Source organism: Cheilinus undulatus, linkage group 17, assembly GCF_018320785.1.
Source record: "Cheilinus undulatus linkage group 17, ASM1832078v1, whole genome shotgun sequence".
NCBI lineage: Eukaryota > Metazoa > Chordata > Actinopteri > Labriformes > Labridae > Cheilinus > Cheilinus undulatus.
In genome coordinates this window covers 22,342,543-22,362,933 of record NC_054881.1, presented here as the reverse complement: position 1 = coordinate 22,362,933, position 20,391 = coordinate 22,342,543, and the positions used below count along the sequence as shown (strand labels likewise).

Here is a 20,391-nt window from a genome sequence, read left to right as displayed (position 1 = left end):
GGCAAATGCCATTAGCAGGCTAACCTTATTAATGGAGGCATTCAAACTCAGGAAACAGTATTTATTTAACGCACTGAAGAAATAACGTCACATGTCTCTCAAAATGTGTGGAAGCAAACTTGAAACAACTGCTAACTTGCTACACTAGTCTGGTCCACAGACTGTAGAAAAAATAAGATGAAGCCAGTGTGACTTCAGCCATTTGGTCACTAAAGAGAGTTTCTGAGTCCAAACTGTGGCAGCTGCCATACTGAGAGGCTGTTTTAAACTGAACTTTAGCTTAGTCATTCACAAAATCTAAATAAAGGCTAAATAAAAACCACTAAATAAAGCACTTCTAGCAAAGCACCGCTAATTACAGTGGTGTGAAAAAGTTTTGGATCCCCCCCCCCCCCCTTAAAAAATTAGATAATCATTCAAACACTGCATTTTCCATTTACTTGGGGCGTCTTTGTGAAATATAAAAAATGGTTTGATGATCCAAAACATTTAAGTGTGATAAATCAGCAAAAAACTCAGGAATCAGAAAGGGGGCAAATACTTTTTCACACCACTTTATGTGTGACAATTTCAAGGTAAATGTAGAACAAACAATGAATTTCGGCCAAACATTATAACAACGAGAACAAAGGTAAGAAAATACACTATATGGACACAAGTATTTGGCCAGCTGACTATTACACCAACAGGGACTGTAATCACATTGCAGTCAAATAAATGTACTTTAGTATGGAGTTGCTTGCCTGTTTCTACTATAGCAGCCTCCACACTTCTTGGAAGGCTTCACTGCAAAGTTTTTGCTCAGCTGGCAACTTTTATGCACCATGCACCTTTGCAGTTATTGATCCTGCTCTGTGATTTTGCAAACCCTCTCAGTTGCTGTTGTTCCTAAACTTTTCCCCCTTTTTGATAAAATCACTTACTGTTGACTGTGGATTATCCAGCAGGGATGAAGTTACTGAGCTCTTCAGAACAACCCATTTTGTATCACAAATTTTTGCAGATTGGAGACAGCATGGCTAGGTGTTTTTTATACACCTGTGGCAATGGGTCTGATTGAAACACCTGAATTAAATAATTAACAGGTGTGGCAAATACTTTGTCTATATGTTGTTTAATAAGTCAAATTTTGCCCTCAGCTTCACCTTTACCTCTAATGAAGAGGTTGCCAAACTTTTTCACCTTTGACCCTTAAAAATAACAGTGCCGGTAGTCACACATAGCCATGCATATTCAAGATTCATCATGTGCGGAATTACATTTTAAAGATTTTTTTAATCATTACTTTGATTTCAGCATAAATACCTTTACCTTACCTAATAACTAGAATTTTATTTAAATTGATTTATTTTAGTCATATATTTTCACAACATTGGTTAAAAATACAATGTGAAATCATTTAAAAATGATATTTGAGAGTGTCTCACAACTTTCTGGGGGTGCTGACCCCCTCTTTGGGAACCGCAGCTCCAATGAATCAGCATTTACTACTTTGTGACTGTGTAATGTTTATTTTAAGGCACACTAGACTTACAGACCCCAGATTTTGAAGTTCACACATATGACCACCAGAGGACAGACTCTACATACACTTATGGTTCTGCTGCTGCTTTCACATTGCACCTCAAATGAACAACCAAGAGCTAGACAATGCTACAGCTGACTAGCTTGCAACTGGTATATGATGAACTATGTAGTGTAAAAGTAGGTTAAATCCACTTTAGGTAGATCAGACTTATATTGATCTTGTTACAGAGGCATCCAGCCTCTTCTTTTCATCAGCTGTTAACATGTATTGACTAATTGTTTGTTTTAGCCTCAGATTCTAAAGTCCAGTGATTCAGCACTAAGAAAGAACAAATACAGTCACATGGTCAGTTGAGTGACACGCTGATAGAGGCCTTTAGTCCTCTCTCTTGTCGTGTAGGTTTTTTTAGTGTTTTGAGAGGGAAAAGTGTGTCAGTTTGACCCTGAGTGGCTGACGGGATGCAGAGAGTCGTGAATCTGCTGTCTGTGTTGGTCCTTGGGTCGGCCTGGACCCTGAGAGCCAATCATGTGGACCCAGGACCTCTTGTAGTCCCACAGGAGAGCTTTGATGTGGGCCAGGTGAGTTTGTTTTTAAAACATTTTTTTTCAAATATTATTCAAATATTAAGTGGTGTAAAATTTCTTATGACAGTATTTTTCCGACCCCCTTCATCTTGAAATCACGTGACTATTTTCAGAAATTCTTGCTCATTAAACCGTAATTTTGTTACCTAATGAGAACTAAGCGGAATTGTTTTTTTTTTTTTTACTGTTTTCTTATGGTAAAGAGTAAATGTTTCCTCCTTGATGCTGATGTATTAACACTGTTATTTAGAGGTTATAACCCTGGTTTTAAAACAATAAAAATCATCCTTACAAGAGAACCAGTGTAATAATTAAATTAACAAACTTTTTTTTTTTCTCTTTAGCTTTCACTGTGACTTTTGGATTAACAATATTCTATTCATTTCTTTCCTCTCATAACATATACCACTAAACATACACCATCCACTGCTCTTATATGCCTCTACTTTGTTTATTGTCTTGTCATTTTTTCCTTGTTTCCTTGCCACTGTGTCCTCTGTGCCACTTTTGTTTTTTTGTCATGTTATAACACCAATGATTTCGCTGTTCCTCACAGTTCATGGGGAGATGGTATGAAGTAGCAGTGATTTCTACCTGCCCTAACTTTATGCAGAGGAAGAGAGGAAATCCTGTCATAGTTGCAATGGAGCTGCAGCAAACTACCTCTGAGGACAGCTTCACCATGACCTCTACTACCTTCAGGTCAGCCTTGCTTTGATTCTCATAGACACAGAGGTGAAGTATGAACTAAATTCAAGCAGAACTTGTGTTTGCATACATGTATATAGGAATGGTTCATGTAAGCAGACATCAACAGATTATAGTCTGACCAACACTCCTGGAGGATTCTTCCATCATGTTGCAAGTATGTTTGTCCATGTCTTTCTCACTTCATTGACACAGTTTTTTTGTTTGTTTGTTTTCTTTTCTTGTGCTAGTGCAGATAATTTATTCATCACTCCTTTTCCTCTGCTCAGGGTTTGGGGTGGATGTGGATTCCTTTGTGGTTCATACAAACTACACTGATTTTGCCAAGATGATCCAGCTAAGCACAGAGAAACCATCAGGAAATAAAACTACAATAGCCAAGCTTTTTAGTGAGTGACATGTTTGAATCTATCACTTTGTTTATATTTTTCCCCCTTTCAATATTCATGCCATTTTATGTTCTGTGTCTCCAGGTCGAACTATGAATGTGGATTCTGCTGTGTTAAATGACTTCAAATCGCTGGTCAGACAACATGGAATGAGTGATGACGATATCATCATAAACCAGAGCAAAGGTGCAAAAAATAACACAAATGCATACATACGATGCCAGAAGAGTTGAATCTTTGTATAAAATGTTAATTTTTATCAGAATACAGTGGTTTCTAAATCCTTTCCAACCTATTTTCAATTTGAGGAAGCACAAAAACAAGATATTTGGTCTTCACACTCTTTTTTTACTCAATATCTTTTTATTGAATTTTTTCATGATAAAACAAAAGTGCAGTGCTGGAATTTCATTACAAAAATAATTAACCAGACATAAGTAAGAGCAGCTGACTCCTTTATCTCAAACAAAAAAAGCAAGCATGGATAAGAGTGATATTAAATATAGAAAACTATACTCTTACAGAAACGTAATATAAACAGTCTCTACCAGCACACTACACACACTGTAAAAACACTGTCACACCATCAGTCTGCCCAAAGTATTCAAATAGTACATGGAGTTGTGAAATAGCACCAATAGAGTCTGGAATGTATTTAATAATGAACCCCATGTTTTCTGAAATTTCCTGTTTGAATGCTGGAGTAAATAACTAATTTTCTCCAATTTTTGAGTGGCAAAGTATCCTTCCATCTCAGCAGAATTGTTATCTGAGCAAGCACGGAAGCAAAGGATAAAGTGTTTCACTTTCCTGCAGTTAATCGTATTTCCCTGCCAGTGACCCCAAAGCAACCAAAGGATTTGGCCCTAATTTTAATATTAAATGTAACAAAGCTCGCAAGTTAATTCAGCCGATAATCTCAAGCACACTGATTCACACCTGATATGCATCTTAATCAAATCACATGACTCACATCCTCCTAAATTAGTGGTCTATTTAAGCTGCAAGATTTCGGGTCTCTTCTTCTGCTGGTGAATTAAATCATGAGGTTAAATGTTCCCTTCAGGTGATTGTGAACCAGGTGTCAGGACAAAGCCAGTGTCGACTGAACCACAGGTACCTGCTGCATTATTATGAACGAGGGTAAGATTATACATTTTCTGTGCACATATTCTGAGATACAACAGCCATTTTTTTCTGATTAACTATCTGTCATGTTGTTATAAAGGAAAGTGGTGCCAGATGTGGCTCCTGCTCATGAAGGGGTGATGTTTGGTGAGAAGATAAGCAACATCACACCCATCATTTATACTGGGACAGCGGTTTAAAATTTATACCAAAGAATAAAGCTGTTTTTTACTACTGTATCTCATGTATTTACAAAACTCCTAAAGGCATAAGACCTACAGGAAAACACTTCAGCATGCACAAAGTCCTTTAACGGCTTTTAATCTGGGCAGAACAGCAGTGTACAGCGAACAGACCAGCAGCTAACACATTTCACAAGTCTTCATAAGTGTTGCAGACAATGTGCAGAAATGCTCCTCAGTAAAGTGCATTTTTAACAATATAACTTTTTCCCAGAAGATACCAAACACAAAAGAGGGACATTCAATACTGTGTAACTTGTAATAAAGGGGCATGACCAGATAGGCTGTTTAATTCTGCCCCATTTTACAAACATTATGTGGTTTATGTTTTTCCTGATGCCTTGTTTATTTTCCCCTCTTTAATATTTGTGATCAATTGTTAGACATAAAATAAACTTCATCCTGTCCCTTTTCAAACATTTACTGTTTGTTTCAGGTTAAATATGTTTGCTGATATTATTGTATAGGTTCACTTTATCACTGTATACTGTGTATCTTTTTTGTGTTTATCAGTCAATAAAGAATTTTTAAAAATGCCTCAAAAGCACGATTATTCATCATGGTCCTCACTTTGAATCACAATTAATTATTTAATCATTCAGAAGATTTTCCAAATTTCTCCATCATTATATCAAAAATCTCTAAAAAAAAAAAAATATTATGTTTTGTGGTTGATTATCTCTGACGTTTATTTATAGATAAGCCTAGCAGTTGTTAGTGTAGTTAATTGTTATAATTCATTAATTTAAAAAAGAGTCGGTTAAAAGATTTGTTCACGGTGTCGTTCATACCCCCTGCCCTGAGTTTCACCTGCGTACTCCCGTCCACTGTGAACCTACATGCTGCTTCATAATGCTCTTTTCATTTCGACTGTGGGCTGGAGAGAGAGACGTTCATTGAGAACAAGGTGAGCAAATAATAAGCTATAATCAGCTACCTGCGGATAGTAATTTAAAACAAACAAAAAACTCACTATTTTTAACATTAATTTGTCTAATTGTGCTTTTTTGATCCAGTGTTAGCATGTGCTCTGTAGCTAGGTTTACATTTGTATAGAGAGGCTAAAGAAATACATTAAAATGCGTGTTTCTCTTAGCAAAATACCAAAACCATGAATATATGAAGCCTGAAAAATGCTGCACTAAGAGTTGAAAGTGAAAGTTTAAATGTGATTAAACATGTTTTTTGTTTTTGTAATTTACTGTGTTTCAAATGTATGTTAGCTAGAAATAAAGTATCTCCTCATTTTTGGTACACTGTCCCACAAAATCTTTTTTTTTAATTAAGGATGCTTTCATTTGAGAAACTCATTGAAGGATCGGGTCACACTTCAGTGAATTTAGTGAACGAGTCTCTCAATATGAACGACTCCTTTCCTACAAATGAATCTCTGAACAAGATCTCTAACTTATGATAAGCAACTTTGAGTCTCAGTCTAGTCACATCTCTATTTTATTACAAATTAATATCTTATTGCTCTCATGCAGTGACTTAGTCCCTGTACACTGAATTTCTCCTAACTGAGAGGAGTGATTCAATCAAGTTTGTTCAACCAGAGGATTTGTTCTCTTCACAACACAAGGTAAACAACACCAGATTAGTGATAAGTGGACCTGTCTGGTTTACACGGCTCAGTGTCTTTGTAATTGTGTTAATGGATTAGCACACTAAACCAAAGTCTGCCTTTGTAGGACAACTTCCTTTAATATCATTAGGCCGTCATCCAAAAGAAATGAGGAGCATGAGGTACTACACATCCTAAAACAGTAATAACTTTAGAGCTATTAATCTGAACAACACTCGGTAGGTTGTTTGACTGCAGTTTGTTTTTTTGTTCTTTCTAAATGTCATTTAAATTATGTATGAGCAACAGGTGGGGACAGGTCCAGTGGGCAACCAGCCAAAATGCTAAACCAATGATGGGGGATGAGCCAGAGAGGGTTAACGTTAGCTTAGATGTCTGGAAGTGTAATTATGAGGCACGGCAACAGGGAGACACCAACAGAGAATTTAGGGTTTGGTGGCTTGATATGAATTTCAGTGTATGTTCTGACTTTTGAGCAGATAAATAGCGTATATAAAGGGGAAAACATATTTCCAAGGTAAGTTGTTTAACAATATTTCTCTACTGTAATGGTGGCAGAGTTTAAACTAACTGGTGTTTGGTCAGTGTCTATCATCCAGTCCAGAGCTGCAAACTAATGTGGATTAACATTTTTTATCATGCTCAGTTTGTCTGAAGGTCTCCGTTTTGTGTTGAAAGTCATTTTTTCCCAGTTGGGTCCTTTTCCTTTTACTTCCTTTTTTTCCATTTATTCCCCTTTTTATTGTGTGTCAGCCACCAAAGCAGTTAATTAAACAAGCAATAGCTGTAAACAAGCTGCAACGGCAAGTTTACCATGCTAAGAAGCGACCAGTAGGTGGCAGTATAACACCAGTTACCACATGTTGAAAAATTTCATGAGGAAGAAAGCAACAGGAGTTTATGGGATTGGATAAGATTTTGTTGATATGGATGCCATATCAATATCATTATAGATTGCTCTTATCAATTCAATTCTTTATCAATTCCTTCCTGTGAATTTGTTTTAATAAAAAGTAAACTATATAGGTTTTCACTAATAACAACTCAAATTGTATTGAGTCTCTTTTCTCTGGACACCGAGCACAATGTATGCCAGCTTCAGTGAGAATCAATGACTTGCACACTTTAATTAGTGCTATAATGAACAGTTTTGATAACTAAAAATGTTAAACATCAAGTGTATGGGAGGAGAACATGATAAATATACAAAAAAACTTATTTTTGTTGGAAATGTCTCACTTAAAACAAACTTATCTCTGGATCTTCAATCTCTGAACTTGAATTAGAATACAATACTACTGCTCATTTTCTTTAACTAGAATAAACATAAAACTAGTCTCTGGATCCTAGATCTCTGGATGTATAACAATAAAAGGAAATCTTGTTGACAATGAACTGTTTCTGTGCAAAAAGATTCATGCCTTGCATGAAATCAGTGATTTTGCACTTTTTGCATAATTTTTTGAGAAATTAAGCCACACTTTTGATCGCTTTATCCTGTTTTTGTGACTGTCCGTCATGTTAACTTATGGACTTCTCTGTTCTTGTTTGCACTGACTGCCTATTAAGACCGTGTTTTTCAAGGCGTATGGAAGGAAAGTATTGTTAAGGGAATTGTTAAGATTTAAGGTAAATGATGTTGATGCATTTTTATTAATCTTTGATTAATCTTATCCATGGGGAATCATTTCAGTGAAAAATTCCTTTAGTGTGCTGTAAATTACTTTAAAAAAAAAAACCTAACCCTGGCATTATAGCTATATCCAGTGCTTAACAAATTTATTAGACCACCTGTCATATTTGTCTCAAAGACCATCCAGCATCATGAAGTGCTTTAATGCAGACTCTTTCATTTTCAGTGAGCTCTCCATGTTTCTTTCAAATTTGAGCTGGTTCACTGGGCTTCTCTGTGAAGTCAGAAATTAATCAAGCATAACATTCAACCACTTAAACTCATTTTTCTGTTCAGTAATGCAAGTAAATAACTATAATTTGACATATTAATCAAGAAATATTAATGTGCTTTACTATTTTTTCAGTTTTTTTGTTAATCAGTAAATTTGAAAATTCATGGATAACAATAATAATTATATTTCAGCATTAAAAATATCATTTTGGTTAAAGAGCTTCTACATATTGGTGTATTAACTATTGCAGAAACATAAAAAATGATTTTGGTAATTACCGATGCTGTTAATTTAGGGCAGCTGTGGCATAAACCTTACTTTGGTTAGGGTTAGGGTGGTCTAATAAATTTGTTAAGCACTGTATGTGCACTGAAAATAGCATCGACATTTTTGTCGCCGATTGTCTTGTTTGCTTTTGTTTGTCATGAAGATGCATCGGTGTCAATTTGCTCTGTTTCATAAGTAGTTAATAATTTCTCACCAGAACTTTAAATGTAGAAAGCTCATTCCTAACACCTCCTTGCCAAGGTCAACAAGGGAAATTCATGAAGTTTTGATAAGAACATAATATATAATGTATCATAAAGTCTTTGAATAAAATGAAAAATAGAACTAAAACCTGGAAAATATCCACAGTACACGACAAAATATCATGTGGTTTTCACCCGTTAGTGTTTTAGATGATCACTCTTATTGATTTGTTGATGTTGCCAAAAGTCCAATGTTGAAGTGGTCAGCTGCCTGAAGCGAGAGACAGAGAGGGAGGACTTTGCTCTGTTACTTGTTTGGCTGATGGAGTGAGCATGGGGGCAACTGCACACAAAACTCAGGTCATCGCCCCGTCGAGAGGGGAGTGAAAAAAAATTAGGCAATAAGTTGAAACTTTTCTTGTTTTATGTGTCTTGTATTTTAATTCTGTCACAGACGATTAGACGGCAGGATGCAGAAAGCTGTGACTCTGGTTTCCCTGCTGGTCCTGGGGTGGACATGGACCCTTCAGGGGCTTCCTGTACTCCCAGAACCTCTGTTCCCCACCCAAGAGAACTTTGATCTGAGCCAGGTAAGAGGCCTCTTAATGAAGTTTGTCAAGTTAATTTTCTTCTTTTATGAACAATTATCTATCTTACATTTGTTGTTAAAAATGTCAAGAGGCACAGATGCAGAAATGCACTCTTTTACAGCCGAAATGTCCTCTTTCCCATCCTTTTATTTCCTGTAAATTTATAGCTTTTTACTAAAAATTTATGACTGTTAGGCAGCTCAAACTTTATGGAATTGATTTGTAAAACCCAAGAGTGTGCATTTATTAGACATGTGCAAGTATAACATCCTCTGCATAGAGGGTTATTTTATATGCTGTACGCATCTCTAATAGCTACATTTTTCTGTTGGTAGAGGGTTTGATGTCTGTTTTTAAGTGAAACATGCTGAGTGGTCTTTCCTTGTTAGGATTGCTGTTATTGAAAGGGATTTTAAACACATAATTCTCATTAAAAATATTTTAGATTCTTTATAAATCTTGTTTTGTTTTTTACCAACAAGCAATTTTTAAAAATAACAATAAATAGGACGGTTTAACCAAGCCATATCCTGTTATTGTCTCCATATGCAAATGTGTAAATCAAACATCCATCATTTTCTATTTCAATAACAGCCTTAATTCTATTATGTTAATCATTGATACATGGTTTTATGTCCTTTTTTTTAAATCAGTTTTTGGGAACTTGGCATGATGTTGCTGTGGCGAGTACATGTCCTCATATGCGACAGCATCGGGGAGATGCAGCCATCGGTAAACTGGTTTTGGAGAGAGGAAGCACTGTGGACAAAATCCAAACAACTCTAACCGTACTCAGGTCTGTGACAAGGGCATACGTCGCACATTTATTCACTACTTCATATGACATAGAAAAATTGAAACATGTAATGACATACTCTCTTATCACTTTTGAAATATTAAAAACAGGGCTCATGCAGATCCTTGAAAAGTCCTTAAAAGTTTTTGAATGGACTTTTGAAATTAAAGGTGATAAAATATCTGATTTTCATCATTATTTATGTGTATATGCCTGTTCACATGGCAATTAACAGCATTTACAGCAGTGCAGCCTGTACGCAGGGTACCTGTATTAACTGTTCAGAATCAGCTCAGCATGCCTGCAAAAATGTGTTATGATAAATATCACTATACAGCATATTGATAGAATAGAGGCATTAAATTTGCTAGAAATAATCAAATTACTTTCCCTACACCATCTGACATTTCATTAACAGTACATTAAAAGAGAAAATTCAGCCCTGGTTTGGATAAATCACGTGCCTTTCAAACGGTGGTTTTAATTCTTCTCAGTTCAGGTCTGAAAAGGACTTAAATTTGATTTTTAAAACTCTGTAGGAGCTCTGAAAATATCTGAAATTATAGAATGTTTAAAAGTGTACTCGTAACCTATGACTATAAAATTGTAAGTGTAACTTGCCTTTCACCAAATGACGGTGAGCATTTGCTCCAGTTTTATATTGATTTTGTTGGGTTTTCCTTTAATTTTTCATCTAGCTATAGACTATTGTGAGGAAAAAAAATAGCGTAATACCTGTCCTTACATGATAAGGAAGTGAGTTTGTAGTTTCAGTATATTTGTATAAATACAGAATTTACCACAGTTGTGAGGGGCTGGAAAGCTCAAAAAAGCACCTTGGAGTGATTGATTAAGTTTGACCGTGGTAAAGGTGTATGAACCATGCAACTATTCTCTTAAGTATACACAGACATCCTGCACTCATTGTTAATTCCACTCCTTAGTTGTTTTTCTGTGTTTATGCAGACATGGCACATGTAGGGAGATGTCTGGAGACTATGAGCTGACCTCCACACCAGGACGATTCTTCTACCACATCACAAGTGTGTCTCTTCTGTCTCCTTCAGTGGGATTTTACGGTTGTACTTTCACTCATTTTTTCAGTTTCTGTAACAGCCATGTTTCTCTCCCTGTCATTTAAAAAGGGTGGGCGGCTGATGTTGATGCCTACGTGGTTCACACAAACTACAATGAGTACGCCATTGTGATAATGGTCAAACAGAAATCATCAGGGGGGAGCACCTCAGTTAAACTCTACAGTGAGTAGACACTTCACAGATGTACAGTACATGTTTTTGCTAGGCCTGCTTTACATCATAAATATGACATTTTATTTATTCCTCATCAGGTCGAACCAAGTCTGTTAGAGACACTGTACTGGAAGACTTCAAAACACTGGTCAGACAACAGGGGATGAGTGATGACACTATTGTCATCAAGCAGGACAAAGGTATGACACAGTCACAGTGGTTGTTAGTGCCTAATAAAGTAATCAGTAGGTGTATAGTACTTTATGTGATGAGAACGATAGTGTCTAATACAGGACATTCAACTGATGTGTTACTTTTCAAAGCTTTTCTCATTTTTACCTTCACCCTTGTAAAGGCTGTACAGTACTTATAAAAAGTTTTCACTCCCTTGGATATTTTAACCTTTTATTGATTTTATAAATCAGTCATGGCTCTTTTTGACCAAAATACTTGCTTCGTATCAAAGTCAAATCAGATTTCTACAAAGTAATGTCAATAAAATAAGTTAGAGCATAAATATTCAACCCCTTCAAGTCAGTATTTAGGAGAGTCACCTTTGGCTGCAATCACAGCACTCAGTTTGTGTGGGTAGGTCTCAATCAGGATCGCAAATATGAACATTGCAATTGTACTCCATTCCTCTTTGCAAAACTGCTCAAGCTCTGTCAGGTTGTGCAGGGATCAGATGTGAACAGCCCTTTTTTAATCCAGCCACAAATTCTCTCTTGATTGAGGTCTGGGCTTTGACTCGTCCACTCCAGAACATTCATCCTGTTGTCTTTAAAACATTTCTGTGTAGCTTTCTCTGTATGCTTTGGGTCACTGTCTTGTTGGAAAATAAATCTTCTCCTAAGCTTTGGTTCTCTTGCAGACTGAGTAAGATTTTTCTCCAGGATTTTCCGATATTTTGCTGTATTCATTTTACTCTCTGTCTTTGGAAGCCTTCCAGGGGTTGGCTGATGAGAAGCATCCCCACAGCTTGATGCTGCCACCCCTGTGCTTCACAGTGGGGATGGTGTGTTTGTGGTGATGTGCAGTGTTTGGTGTCTGCCAAACATAGCGTCTTGTCTGATGACCAAAAAGCATCATTTTGTTGTCATCAGACCAAAGAACTTTCTTCAGCTTGACCATGGATGCCTAGTCTTCTTGCATTGTCACTCAGTTTGTGAGGACAGCCTGATTTATACATGTGACATATGTTTTTCCATTTATTGATGACAGACTTAACTGAACTCTGGAGGATGTTCAGTGACTTGGAATTTTTTTTACCCATCCTGTGACTAATACTTTTCAGTAATCTTTTCTCTGAGTTGCTTGGACAACTACAATGACTCGAGACATATTTAATGCATTCAAAGAGAGTCAAGCTCAAATCTATGTTTTAAAAAAGGAAATTAACCTTTTTAAATCTTGTTCTGAAGACAAAAAGGATAACCCAAGAAAAGAGAAAATATGACACATACTTCATGCTACATTGTTGAATTGATGAAGTGATGTTGAAATCATTTGATTTCATTTCATTTCTTTGTAGGTGATTGTGTTCCTGGAGAGGTGGTGGAAGAGCCGGCACCTCAGCCTCAGGTACTCTCAACTCTTTCTCAAACCTAAATTCTCTGATATCGAAAACCTCTAAAAGGGTTTATCTCACAGGGTTATTTGTAATAATTTTGGTTCACATGCCTTTGTATCTCAACCTGACTCTGTCTTTGGCTGTGATTCAGCGGAGAAGAAGAAACGTTGCAGAAGAGGAGGGCTCTGGTGATGATAGTCTTCTTTTCAATTCAGCAGGTAAGTGATCAATCCTAAATAACAGGATGCTCTGATACTCAAACTTTTAATGGAAGATACAAGATTTTAATGGTTGCTACAGCTGAGTGTCTCCTGTCTTTGTTTCAATCTGTGTCTTCACATAGAGGCTTGTCACGCAGCACCAGAGACCGGACCGTGTTTCGGGCTTCACCCTCGTTACTACTACAATTCCTCCGCCATGACCTGTCAGACGTTCAATTACGGAGGTTGTTTGGGCAACCAGAACAACTTTGACACTGAGAGAGACTGTCTGCAGAGATGTCGCACAGAGGGTGAGGAGCAATATAAAAACTACACCATTTATCAAATTATTATAAAATATCATCGAAGTCCGTCTGTTACCAGTTGATTCTGTTAGTGCAAGACAAACTTATATATAGTGATGAACATACCAAGTAAGCATTTCATCAGCTAAACTAATAAGTTGCAGTCTTTTCACAGAGCTTTAAATACCACATTTTGTAACTATAGATGGGTACAAGTACTCTACTGGAGAGCTGTCATTATTTAAATAAAGTTGCATCACTTGCACACACCCTGTTTTTTTAAGCAACAGTAAATTAATTTATTTAACTTTCCATGTGTACTCAAGTTTTCTGGATTCAATTAATTGAAAATACATACAGGGGCTATAAAAAAAATCTATACACTGCTGTTAAAAGGTCACAATCGTGTGATGTAAAATATTAGGCCAAGATGAATAATGAATAAATCCTTCATAACAGCAACATTAACTCCAGGGACATATAACTCAAAATGCAAATCAACATTTGCTCTGCCAGCTCCAGGTAGCGCATGTTTTTTATGATGAAATCAGAGTGGAAAGTATTGGCTTGCGCTCTTGTTAGGTTTTTTGGAAAGAGAATGCTTTCCCAAGCCGATGGTGTAAGTTTTGCTGGAGTAAAAGCAACTAAGGGGGGATTTTAAGTTATTTAGAGGCAGTGGAGAACAAATTGAGGCCCTTGCCCATGAAGCTAAAAGTAATCAGAGCAAGTAAATCAACTATTCTAAGTCTTTTTTTGCTCATTGCATGCCATTTTACAACACAGTAATCCACCTATTCATTGTTTCAGTAGGTCAGTGTAAATCTTCAATAATAAATCTATTTATGAGGTGCTTTTTCAAACAGATGTTTCAAGGTGCTGTACACAACTTTAAAAAAAAACACACAAAAAACATTGGGACCATTTTGTTTACACACCAGCTTGGTGCATCAAACCTAATGAAATACAAAAAGTAAGGAAAAACAGATACTTTAAAGACACATTGTGTTGAAACTTACAAAAAGCCATCTGGTAAAATATTTTTTTTAAATGCAACTCATAAAAAAGCACAGAGTCAGCTGATCTGATTTCCTCAGGCAAATTATTCCAGAGCTTCCTTGTGTAATTTGCTTGATATAAAGACAGTTTGTGGCTTTTGTGGGCCTTGACCTCGCTGTTAGGGCCAGGAGTACTTGGGGAATTTTTTTCCAACCAAAATCTATTTTTAAGGCCATTTTCCTCACTCTCAACTCTGTAATCGCAATCAAATCCACATTTTAAACAATGAAGGTGATTTAAGATGTGGACCTCATATTTAACTTTTCCTTTCTTGTAGTAGCTATATTTTAGGCCCCTTGGCAATGAAAGTGAAACAGAGGATGTTTGAGGGCCAAGTGGTGTGTTGATAAAGTGACTGTTTCCACAGACTCTCAGATAGATATCTCTATATGTCACTGTTTGCTGTTTTGTTTTAGAGTAGCACATTTTGGTCTGTTGAGTAGCTGCAGGCAATCTTATTCATACTACTATGACTGTGTAGATATTTTACAAATATCATCCCTTATGGCAACTGTAAACTTGCACAAAATACTAATCATAAAACTTATTAAGATGAGCCCAAAAATTAAGGAGTAAATAACTTCACCAAATGGGTCATCAGTGTTATTTCTGAAAGTATTTAGTATAAGGGCTTTCAGGGAGAACTTGTTGCATTAAATCATCAATATAGGATGCAGCATATCTGAAGAAAAAATGTATAAAAATATTGATTTTAAGACACAGATTTCTTGGACTTTTTTTTCTCAAATGTTAGACTAAATCTGTGAATATCTGTGGGGTCCTGCAGTGCTTCATGCTGGCTATAATAAAGCTGTTGTAATTATTATTAACCAGCAGGTGTCACTGTTATAGTGTACTAATAAATACAGCTCTAAAGCTTTAAGACTTCATCCACCCATCAATAAGAAGCAGAAATGTAACTGTCAAACCTGTAAAAGTTGTTGTAACAAAAGGAATGTTAACTGGCTTCCCACCCCTATTACTATAACTGTCACTGCTGTAAAGGGCCTCTGCCTGGTGAAATCCACTGAAATTAAGATGTTGCCAAGCTTGAAAAATAAGGATCGTCCAGAAAAGCATGGAAATATCAAAACTTCTCCATTGTTTCTCTCCAGCCGCATGCCGTCTGCCCATGGAGGCCCAACCCTGCACTGGTCAGCCACAGATGTGGGCCTTCGACTCCACCGTGGGTGTGTGTGTGGCCTACAAACCGAACTTCTGTCCGACCAAAGCCAACAAGTTCTACAGCGAGGCCGAGTGTAAGGAGTACTGCGGGGTCGCAAAAGTCGCTGCTGACGGTGAGATTTTGGAGATGTGTGGAAATAGCACAAACATTCATTTATGATCCAGCTTGTGGAATATCTACAACATCGGCGAGAGATTTTCTTAAAACTCCCTGGACTCTTGATTTTGTTCATACAACACTAAAACAAAACGAATGTACACCCACATATAACAGATGTATTTTTCCTCTTTTGCAGAAGAAGAGCTCCTGAAGGCAAACTGAATCAGCACATGTCAGCGCTTCAATCAAAAACTAAGCTTATACAGTAAATGGGGGTGCTTAGGGTCCTCCTCCAAGAAATTCTGAGTTACAGAGTCAACATATTATGTTCTTGCAATCTGGAGATGTTTTCAGATCAACAGAAACAATATGTGAACTTGTGTCATTACAGATCCAAAATAAAACACCATGCTTGTCTTTGTCTGTTTCTTATCTTGTTTTCTTCTTGTTCTCGTTTACTTGTGGTTTATAATATCTACCAGACTTCTAATGACCAATCAGAACACCATGATATGAGGAGAGGCCAGCGCTGCTCAGCTCTGCCCACATCTGTGGCTACTATGAGCTTTGAACTGAGGACTCAGTCCATCAAAACCAGCACTCCAGGAGGGGTTTTTTCTAAATAGTAAAACAACAATTTGATTTCAAAAAGAGGTCAGAGTTCTGCATCACAGGGGTAAGCCTGGAATTTCTTTGGTTTGAAAACTGTTGAAATATTTGAGATAATAAAAATACCCTTATTAATATAAATAGCATAGGAACAGTAATTTTTATTTAATATAATAATAATAATAATAACTTTATTTATATTTATTATATTAATAGCCATATCAGTGAAAAAAATCTACTTATTGTAGCTTGAGGGTCTGCAAATTACCAATGAATTGGTCATTTCCACCCGAGCCCCTGAAGAACTCAGTCAATGGGCCTGTCCAGGTTGTTATTTACTGATGATATTGATCGATATATGCGTTTGATCAGTAGCATTAGTGCCGGCATCTTTCAAACAGTTACCCCATTGTAGAGTTAGACATGTGTCAAGCTTTTGTCAGGTTGTAATGTCAAAAATACTAATATTTGCCCATTTTAACATCTTTTCACCACTTTTTAACCTCCTTTCCTGTTTTTTTCTGCTAATTTTGACACTTTTTGGACTTTACACTAATTTCTGCCTCTTTGAATCCATTTTTGACACTGCCATTTTATTGCCTCTTAAAATACATTATAACACTTTGAACCATTTTTGCCAAAATGAACCCACGTTTTGGCCTCTTCTAATCCACTTTTACACCTCTAACCCCATTCACCACTCTTTTCTGCCAAGTTTTGCGACTGCAAACCAATTTTTTAAACCATTTGTGTCTCTTCAAACCCATTTTTTGCCACTTTTTTACCATTTCCCACTTTGAAACCTATTTTCCACACTTATTTACCCAACTCTGCCACTTTCTAACCACTTTTTCCTACCCATTGTGCCTAATTTTTACCCTTTTTTGCCACTTGTAACACATTTTTGCCACTTTTAACCCTTGTGACCACTCTCTCTGCCAATTTCTGCCACTGGTAACTTTTTGTTGACACTGCAGTTGTTTAATCATTTTTCCCTTATAATGGTCTCAGTTTCTTCTACATTATTTTTCTTGCATTCTGACACTTAAGCACATCATGACCTATCTACAAAGCCTGGCATTACTTAATGGTTTAGTTTAATGCATCTATCCACATTGTTAACATAAAAGAAATGTAATTCTGTTTTAAGAAAAGGGGTTTACCTTTTTTAGAAGGTTGTTTACTACTAACCTTGCAAAGCAGATGGATACGCTCGTTTCTGTGTTTCTCACTGGCGAATCCACTGGTGGATGAGTGAAACAAATCCATCTGGCGTGTAAGGTTAGTTTATTACAGCATAGATAAATACAATTATTTTGTATTATGGGTCACCTTGCCTGTAAATAAATACACGTGTATTTCTGATATTTTATAACAAATTCATTATGAATTTTATTTGATCTTATTTTACTTTCATCTACTTTTTCTTACCAGTTATTTTACTGTCCTGTGCATTTGTGAAAAGATTTATGCACAATGTTTAGAACTAATAAACTGGAATTAAACTGCTTAATTCTTCCTGTCAACATCTTTTAACAAGATGCAAAAACAAATATCAGCATTTAAAACATAGATGTTTTAAGATAAAGCTGTTTAACATTTCTGTTTTTGAACCCTTATTTCTTCTATGGCAGCGTGTGAGGAGTATAACAGTTGTAGATGGATGCGTTGTGTGGCCAGAACATCATTTTTAACATTGATGAGCAACAAAAAAATCATTCAGATCAGTGAGTTGATTTATTGGTAATCTCATTCTCCACATTTTTTGAGTGCTTAAACATAAAATGTAATGTAATGCCTCAAGCTTTATCTCTTAGTTGTGTTTTCTCATCGAGGAGCAGGTTTTCACAATCAGACCCACAATTGCTCTGCACCCAAAAAGAGCTCAGATAGCAGTTGTCGTCAGAGATTGGTTTTCTGTCAAAGAGTGCAAAGATTAAAAAAGTCAGACCATTTTTCCATCTTAGACTGAACTAAGATGTGTGAAATGTGCTTTACATTTCAGTCCTCTTCTTCAGTGTGACAATTATTCATACACTCCTCTGTACTTTCAAAGTTGTTCAGGTTGCCCGCGCAGCCTCCGTAGACAAAGATGTCACAGGTTTTGGTGGTGGAGTTGTAGTAGAAACGTTCTATGTGCGCCTTACAAGGACCTTTTTCTGAAGCCATCACACAAACTTCTATAGGAAGAGAAATAAAGGAAACAGAAAAGAGATAGCCAATAGACTAGACTTTTTGACTGGAGTGGCCTAACTAAAACATTGACATATAAATCTTCCAAGCTTAAAGACCCAAAAGGACATGTGTCCAGAGTCACAATTTTAAGTATAACAAATCTGGTGTAAAATTCTTATTTAATACCTGCTGTGTCATCTAAAATGTTGCCTGTGTCCTAAATACTGATACAACTAACATACCTGTATAAAGTGCTGAAAATTTTACCCCATTCTTTGTGAATTACAAACGGCTTCTTCTCTGTTTAGAACATGCTGGAATACATAAATACATGAACCAGACTAGTCTGGGTTGTTGCCCCTTTTTAACCGCTCTCTTCTGTATTAGGTCAGAATTTCATTTAAAGAAAGCAAGGAGAATGCTGTTAAGTAAATAAAGCATGTGGAGTGCTGGTTTGACTGAAAACACTCCTCAAGTAAAGGAAAATAAGAGACAGGTGACAAGTGACAGAGAGATGATAATAGATGTGCAGACTTCTTGGTACATGATTGGCCACGATGGCCAATCAGCATAAAGTATCTCTGAAGGACCAGCCTGGGGGGGCGGAGGTTCATTCAACTGGAAAATGGAGGAGAAATTTGTGATGTCTGTCTATGGCTACCCTGAGCCATATGACACAATGTGCGGGCTCTTCTGGCACAGGAATAAAAAGGAGCTCATTGGAAGACGGATTGTCTTGAGTTAGCATAACCCCCTCAGGGAAGCAAATTTTTCCTCCACAATTTGTGCCTGTGCTAACTGAAAATAGCACTGGAAGCAGCTGTCATCAGTCGTGGAATTCTCTGAGTTGTGTGCGCCTCTGAAGGATCCAATGGAGTTAGATGAGGCAGTGTCTTCCTCAGTTTTGGGCAGATACAAAGCAGCAATCCTCTCAGTGTAGTATGTGATGTGGGAGAAGGAAGCTGCCTTCTCTCATCTTTTGAGTACTCACAATTTGACGTGGAGCAAGTTATTCATACGAATTAAAAACCAAACCCTTGGTCAAGACCCCTTAAATTGATGAAGGATTTATGTCCAAGACAGCCAAACTGGTAACTTAAACATTTTTTTCTCTTCTTGTGTTTGCTCTTTCCTCATCTACATTTTCCTTTACAACCCCAACACAACTTTGAGAGATGACTGCTGGTTCTGCTGGAGGTTTCTGCCCAGTAAAAGGAAGTTTGACCTTGCCACTTAAAGTTGCTAAATGCTGCTTAGAGCTGAGCTCATGGTGGATACATGTTTGGTCTACATCAATAATTTGCATTGGTTATGAAGTAGCACTATGCAAATAAAGGCTGACTGACTGATTGATTGATACGTGCAACGTACGTATTTGCATATTACTACACACATTATAACTGCACCATAGTGAAAATTAATTAAATGAGAAAGTTTCTTACCAGATTTGTTGAAGTGAGCTTCAGAAGCTGCAGCATTACTCTCCTTCTGTATCAGGAAAGTGACAATCACAACTTAAAATACATGTTTTGAATATACTACTACCTCCAGTTATTGGCTTTATGGAAACAGATGAAATGTTTTGCTGCTCACCTGATCATCACTATCATCTGCCTCCATATTGTGCACCTGGAGGGTCCATGTCCAGACCAGAATCAGCACAGAAAAAAGAATCACCACTTTTTTCATCTTGTCTGTAGTTCTCTGTGGTCGTCTGAAATGTTAATGGACTGAAAGTTAAACCATCACCTCACACTTTCGTGTACTCCTCCTGTCCTGTTAGCCCAGTGAGGGCATTGAGCCTTGACCTCTATGTGCCATGTTGCCAACATGTTCTTACCACTACAGCCAAATTACAAGAAAAAGACAAAATGATCTTGCTCTGGTTGTTTTTTGACTTGATAAGAAACATTGGACTTCAGTCATACAAGAAAAATCTAAATATTTGTTGTTGAGGACCACTCAGCCAAAACAAGTAAACTTCAGTTTGGACAAAAAGTTAAGACGAATAGAG

The 20,391-nt window shown here is 36.8% G+C and overlaps 3 protein-coding genes across 4 annotated transcripts; 2 read left to right on the top strand and 1 right to left on the bottom strand.

The window, feature by feature from the left end:
- Nucleotides 1-1,888: 1,888 nt before the first annotated feature.
- Nucleotides 1,889-5,111, top strand: LOC121525537 (protein AMBP-like). 2 transcript variants are annotated; one of them, XM_041811579.1, is made up of 7 exons: nt 1,889-2,106; nt 2,669-2,814; nt 2,901-2,977; nt 3,090-3,209; nt 3,294-3,395; nt 4,276-4,325; nt 4,438-5,111. In XM_041811579.1, exons 1-7 carry the CDS (start codon nt 1,987-1,989, stop codon nt 4,468-4,470), a joined length of 648 nt encoding a protein of 215 aa, XP_041667513.1. In that variant the 5' UTR covers nt 1,889-1,986; the 3' UTR covers nt 4,471-5,111. The 2 variants fall into 2 exon arrangements, with proteins under 2 accessions (XP_041667513.1, XP_041667514.1); XM_041811580.1 differs by having other exon boundaries at nt 4,276-4,352.
- A 3,806-nt stretch (nt 5,112-8,917) lies between these two features.
- LOC121524846 (alpha-1-microglobulin/bikunin precursor) lies at nt 8,918-16,010 on the top strand. The gene is made up of 10 exons (XM_041810368.1): nt 8,918-9,131; nt 9,785-9,927; nt 10,894-10,970; nt 11,073-11,186; nt 11,276-11,377; nt 12,709-12,758; nt 12,899-12,965; nt 13,091-13,258; nt 15,424-15,606; nt 15,790-16,010. Exons 1-10 carry the CDS (start codon nt 9,012-9,014, stop codon nt 15,813-15,815), a joined length of 1,050 nt encoding a protein of 349 aa, XP_041666302.1. The 5' UTR covers nt 8,918-9,011; the 3' UTR covers nt 15,816-16,010.
- A 1,910-nt stretch (nt 16,011-17,920) lies between these two features.
- LOC121525535 (PI-actitoxin-Axm2a-like) lies at nt 17,921-20,131 on the bottom strand. Its single transcript, XM_041811576.1, has 4 exons — nt 19,971-20,131; nt 19,820-19,865; nt 18,201-18,382; nt 17,921-18,119 (listed from the first exon to the last, which is right to left on the bottom strand). Exons 1-3 carry the CDS (start codon nt 20,064-20,066, stop codon nt 18,204-18,206), a joined length of 321 nt encoding a protein of 106 aa, XP_041667510.1. The 5' UTR covers nt 20,067-20,131; the 3' UTR covers nt 17,921-18,119; nt 18,201-18,203.
- Nucleotides 20,132-20,391: the final 260 nt, after the last annotated feature.